The sequence below is a fragment of the Haliaeetus leucocephalus genome, unplaced genomic scaffold (genome assembly GCF_000737465.1).
Source record: "Haliaeetus leucocephalus isolate CR32 unplaced genomic scaffold, Haliaeetus_leucocephalus-4.0 Scaffold184, whole genome shotgun sequence".
In the NCBI taxonomy this organism is placed as follows: Eukaryota; Metazoa; Chordata; class Aves; order Accipitriformes; family Accipitridae; genus Haliaeetus; species Haliaeetus leucocephalus.
In genome coordinates, this window is record NW_010972620.1 from 6,486,824 (window position 1) to 6,492,823 (window position 6,000).

General features: G+C 41.5%; 1 protein-coding gene across 3 annotated transcripts in view; it reads right to left on the reverse strand.

Moving 5' to 3' along the window:
* The window catches only part of SMC3 (structural maintenance of chromosomes 3), a 28,226-nt gene extending 22,226 nt beyond the window's left edge, over window positions 1–6,000 (reverse strand). For all 3 annotated transcript variants that reach the window (XM_010564763.1, XM_010564764.1, XM_010564762.1), the window contains exons 1-3: window positions 5,818–6,000; window positions 2,267–2,342; window positions 673–711 (exon numbers count right to left, since the gene is read on the reverse strand). In XM_010564763.1, the coding sequence (XP_010563065.1) occupies window positions 673–711; window positions 2,267–2,342; window positions 5,818–5,832 (130 nt within the window). In that variant the 5' untranslated portion in view covers window positions 5,833–6,000. The remainder of the gene's footprint in view (window positions 1–672; window positions 712–2,266; window positions 2,343–5,817) is intronic.

The following is a 6,000-nucleotide window of genomic DNA, read 5'->3' on the forward strand; positions in this document are numbered from 1 at the left end:
CAATTGCTCACCACCTGCTGACTGATGTCCAGTTAGTTCCCAAGCAGCAATTCCCCCCAGCCCCAGTCCCCCCCGTTTATATACTAGAGATGTCATCACATGGTATGGGATACTCCGTTGGCCAGTTTGGGCCAGCTGTCCTGGCTGTGTCCCCTCCCAACTTCTTGTGTCTCTCCAGCCTTCTTGCTGGCTGGGCATGAGAAGCTGAAAAATCCTTGACTTAATCTAAACACTTCTTAGCAACAACTGAAAACATCAGTGTTACAACACTCTTCTCATACTAAATCCAAAACATAACACTATATCAGCTACTAGAAAGAAAACTAACTCTATCCCAGCCAAAACCAGGACAGAACGTCTAAAGCAACTGCAAATATCACAAGCAGCTTTCGAGGTGGGTGACTTTTAGAATTGGTTTCCTCCTGTAAATACTTTTTTTGCCATTTAAAAAGTCTTAGAAGGCCCTCAGTAAGAGAAGTGGAACACTAGGGAAAAAGCTGAAGGTAAGTACTGAACAAGTGCACCGAGATCTGCCTTTCATCATTGTCAAGTAATTACCAATCTCCACTCCTTGCTGAGGAGGAACATTTGATAAACCAACTTCTGGCAAAAACAAAGAAACCTGGTATCATCAGCATCCTCATGCTACTATATTAAGAAATCCAAGCTTACCATAAAAAAAGTTGCTTTTTCCAGATCCGTTTCTTCCCACTGAAAATTAAAACACAAAGTTTTAATTCAAGTTCCCATAGGTTAACATTGCAATGTACATTAAATGTTGCATATAAACATTTAAGACCAGAACCCAAATTTAACACAGCCAAACAAAATCTCAAGGGAATGAGGCAAACTTAGTAGATGGATCACTCAGTCATTGTCCTGAGAACAACAGAGCAGTCCCTTCCCCACTCAAATACATTACAATGACTTACAAACTCAAACACTATTCCACAATGATAATAATGGTTAAACCAATCCTATTTATTCCCATCCTTTTCTTTTTAATACTGATCTCCTGGTGGGATAAGAACAGTAGACCTAAATCCAATTCTTCTGCTCCCAGCATCTATTTTTTATATTTAACCAAAGGAAATCACCTGCCTGTACATTCAGGTTGACCAGGTAGACTATGAACTTCTTAATACTCCACTTGCTAATTCAGCAATGTTTTGTTTTAAAAAGACTGGAAGAAGTACTATTTCTATTTAAAAAATAAAGGTATAAGAACACTACACTATGCTGACACGCAGTAATCTCAAGTGTTTATTCCGACGTGTTTCAGCAAGGCTCAGTGTCTTACCTTTAAGATCAGCACCTACTGTATTAATTTTGAAACTGCTTGTCTTCCAGCAGCAGCGAGCATCCCAGGCTTTTCATCCCTTCCTGCCTACATACACTCCAGATTCACCTCATTCCCAAAACTACTTGGGATTGCTATGCGGTCTTTAAGCAAGTCAAAAAATACTGAAGCCGGACTTTTTTTTCCCTTTAAAAACACTAATAGCTGGATAAAGTTTTAGCTCCCACTGAAGTAACATTACATAATAAGACATGTTATTTAAGTCATATGCACTGTTTTTCCAGTCTCAGAGTAAATCCTGCCTACTAAGTTTTTATGTCCAAAACTGACTGTTTTCTGTTGGGTCAGCAGTCTCAAAGTTGCTGCACAATCACCAAAATCAATGCAAATGAAAAAGCATGACCAGGCATCCATGGGGAAAAAATAGGAAGAGGCGTGGCAATGGTGGACAACAACATGTTGCTAGATTAGGTTAGGTTGTTACTTATGAAACTACACTTTTAAACTTATATTATACTTTCCACATTCCAGAAATTCATTCCTCCAAAGCAGGAAGAAAGAGGATCTTCTCTGCAGCAGTTTATAGTAGCTAGCGTGCTTACTTATCAAAAATGATCACAGCTGCACACACACACACAAAAAAAATCCAAATTCTCTGCTACTGCTCCTGCAAGGACAGCCTTTAAAGGGGGTCTAGTTGATACAGAGATCTGCACATATGAAGGAGTTTACAGACCTCAGTTTCTGAGGACTCAGACATACTATTGTCACAGTAAAATTGAACGTTAGTATTACTTTGCTGTAAGTGGAATACGCCTCGTGATATGTTACAGACAACTGTAAAGAAGTTTCCAAAACAGAAAATATAGTCAAACGTAGGCAGAATATAAAGGACTCTAACGTGAGCATCATCCGAAATAACAGTGCAACTCCAGTTAGCGTTAGAAGACAAATATCAGAACTTACCAATGACGTTGTGTTTTGAGCTGAATGGGTCCACAATAGTTTGGTCCCTGTAACTTCGAAAGCCCTGAATGATTACCTAATGAGAAGAGCGAGTTATTTTAATAAAGTTCTCTCTGTTCTTAAGCACTTTTTGAACTATAAGTTTTTACAGAATATTTACATCAATTATAACATACTCGATTTCCCCCGCCCTTCCCACACACACTTCAACCTTCCAGCTCAAGATCAGCAACTTACATCATAAAACTTGCGCCTCACCTAAGCATCACTTTAGGGATAGATTTTTCTCCCCACAGCACAAGAGATGCTGGTACTTATCTAAGCCAAAGCACAGTCAACAAGAGAGTTTGAGAGTCTTTTTGTAACAAATTACGCAAAAATATGTATTTGCATCAAATATTACATACAGAAAACCTCAATATAACAAGCACTTACCCTAGTAGGGCCAAATTTATATTTAATTTTTATAATGCAATCCACATACAGCATAAGAACTCTATTTGCAAATTTTCCAAGTAGAGCAATGGCAGACTGCAAAAACTCTACTAGACTCTACTTATTTTACATGGAATACAGTCTTATTTTGTTTTACTGGGCAACCTAATGGAAAAGTAAAAGCAGCAAGCTCTCTTGGTTCTAGTGAATTCACTTCCTAAATAGACAAATACAAACCTACACAATTAACTTCAGGAGCTACACAGCAAACAGTCATCTAGAAGCAGCATGTCAAACTTCAACCATTCAATTTTAGTAGTGATTTTAGGTTTGCCAGGCCAAGTAACATACAAGCTACACAGTGACAATATCCTAATACTTCAGTTCTGCATAGCAGCAAAATTGATCCAACTTGCAGGACGCACATTACAGCATTAAGCAACCTTTTCCAAAGATTAAAGCTGTACTGAAAGACTATACAGCAACTTTGCTCTGCTCAGTAAGATATCAGAAAGACAGCAGACACCTGAAAAGTTTTGATGTTTGCAGATCTTTCAACAAGAACACTTACAGAAGAACTAAAGTTGACGTTTAATCATTACATCCTTCCCACAGTTCTTCCCCAACAAAAGCAAGGTATTGTTAAAATAATGCCAATGTTTCACCATGATAGCTATCATAAACTAAGAATCACTTGTTAGGAAGACAGCAAAACATCTTACAAGATATTTCTCAATATTATTACTGTGTAAGTTTAGAATGTGAAATTATTTAGACTTTGGTTTGTTTGTCAGGTCCATGGTCCCATCACCATTTTCTATTTTTCTGAACATGTCATCCCTTCTCTCACATCTTCAAGTATTAAAATAGCCCACATTCCAGAAGACTGGCATAATACTTGGTATCCAAGAAGCACATACAAAACTTCAGTGAAAAGCCTAGAAGTAGTACTGTAAACATCAAAGCAAGCCTTTCCCCTACTACAAAAGCCTACATTAACTGTACACCTGAGCAACTCAAGAAACAATTACTTTCAGAACCACATCCATGTTCTTTAATGTTCTGGTAGGGCGTTACACAAACGGTGTAACTTACTTTGGCAGTAATAACAAGCTCTGCCTCAGTACCAAATCAGCTTTCAAAGGAAAAAGAGGAACAGCAGATCTTACTCGGGTCTTGCCACCAACTCTAGGCCACAGCAACTACATTCACTCACTCTGATTTTGAAAAATAAATAATTAAAAAAAAAAAACCCCAACTTTTGGCAAACAATGCTGCTTCCCAATTCACCAGATTTCAAGAAAAAAGTGGGAAAAAAATTTGATCTCCAGTATTTTCAGTTTACCTATAATATTCTAAAAACATCCAGATTTTATGGCTGGAATAAATCATCTGCTTTATTCTCGTAAAAACCTGAAAGCCTCTACAAAAAGATAAAAACAACCAATCATTATTTCTTGGATATTATTACAGAAGCACAAACTTTTACCACCCACATACTCAGGCACCACAAGAGTATGATACAGGCAGACTCTAAACACCATTTTCCACCCCTCTCAAAGTTTTTTTCTAGATTGCTTCTCACTTCATCCATCCTACATATTCTGAAACCTCATAACTTCTTTATTGCCTTGTATAGCCTCGGATGAAGACTTAAATAATTTCAATCTTCGAACTCCAGGAATGATTTCTGGGAAGCAACAAAATAAGAGATATTGATGGAACTAAATTCAGTCTGATCTGTTTTCTTCTCATGTTCACACCTTGTTATCCTCTATTCTATAGCTCCTAGAACAGTATTGGTTATTGACCACCTAAGTTTCTTTTTTTCCAGATGAAACTCATTTCCCCTGTTCTGACTTAATTTGGACTTCTTACTCTCTGATTCTATACATCTTCACTACTGTTTACTTCTGTGCAATTCAAATCTGGAAAACAAGAATTCTTGTGCAAAGACTTTAAAAGCAATGTGTGCACCTGCAAAGATAAGAGTAATTTACTAAAACATGATCCAAAGGCATATGAAACACTCCCTAGTCAGCCAGTGGATGAAAACCCGATTTCTATGTAGAACATGCACTTTCAAACATGAAGAAGTGAATAAAGATACCCATAGGGTGTCAGAAAGCCAAGTCAATTTTGAGTCCACCGAGAAATGAGAATCCTAGTAGGCTTTGTATGAACATGCGTTGGCAGTGGTACGAAAGCAGCCATAAAAATTCAGCCATACTACGCAATATACTGTGCAATACGACTGCAGGGATATACTACATAAGTAACACTGATGATCGCCTCAATCTTAAAAGCTGTTTGGAAAAAGTCCATACAAGGAACTTCTTTTTAACTGAACGTTAGCTGTAGAATGTTTGTCAGGGATGAAGTATAACAGGTTAAATGGTCCATGCCCCGGAGCCTAAAGCATCATCCCAATACAAACAGTAGGTGTTGTTTCTCCCGGGGGAAGGGGGACACAGAACCAGTTTCAATTGAAACCCCAAATACAATCACATTTCCTCGCTAAAACCACATACAGTTTGAAAAAAAAAAAAAAGTAAAAAAGAAGGGAACCCACAACTTCAACAGCTGAAAGATGCCGCCTGACAGCTGAGGAGAGCCCTTTGTTTGTGTACGAGCCCCGCGTGGGTACGAGCCTCTAGGCCTTGGGTCGCCCGCCGCCTGGAGGGCCGGGACACCAGGGCTGCCCCGTCCAAAGGGTCCCCACAGAGCCCGCGAGCAAGTCCTAGCTCCAAGAGGGCCTCCCCTCAACGCCACTTCACACCTGCAATGAATGAAACCAGCCACAGGAACAGGGGGAGGAAAGACACCCGCCACCCTACACGGCGGACTTGCTCCGTGGCTGAACCGGGGACGCTCCCCCTCAGCAAGGACGGCCGTCTCCCCCGCGGAACAGCAGCGAACCAAGCAAAGGCCTTTGGATCTGCCACCAGCCAGCGGGCCTCTTGCTGCGCGCCGGGACCTGGCTCTGCCGCTCGCCCACAGATTGAAGACCCCGTCGGCGCCGGGGTGGGGCAGGGCAGAGCAGGCCGGGCCAAACCGACCCAGCGAGGCCCAGGCCGCACCGCACAAGGCGGGCGGCTTGGACCCCGCCGGCTTACCTGCTTGATGTACATGTCTGCGAAGGATGGGGGAGGCGCCCCTCTCGGTGCCTCCTGCCGTCTCTCAGCCCGCCCTCACTGACTCTTCGCGGTACGAGCGCTCGGCGCGACCCCGGGTCTCCGTAACCGCCGCCGCCTCCTCCCGCCCCTTCAGCCACCACAGACCTCCCAGCACAGCGCCCC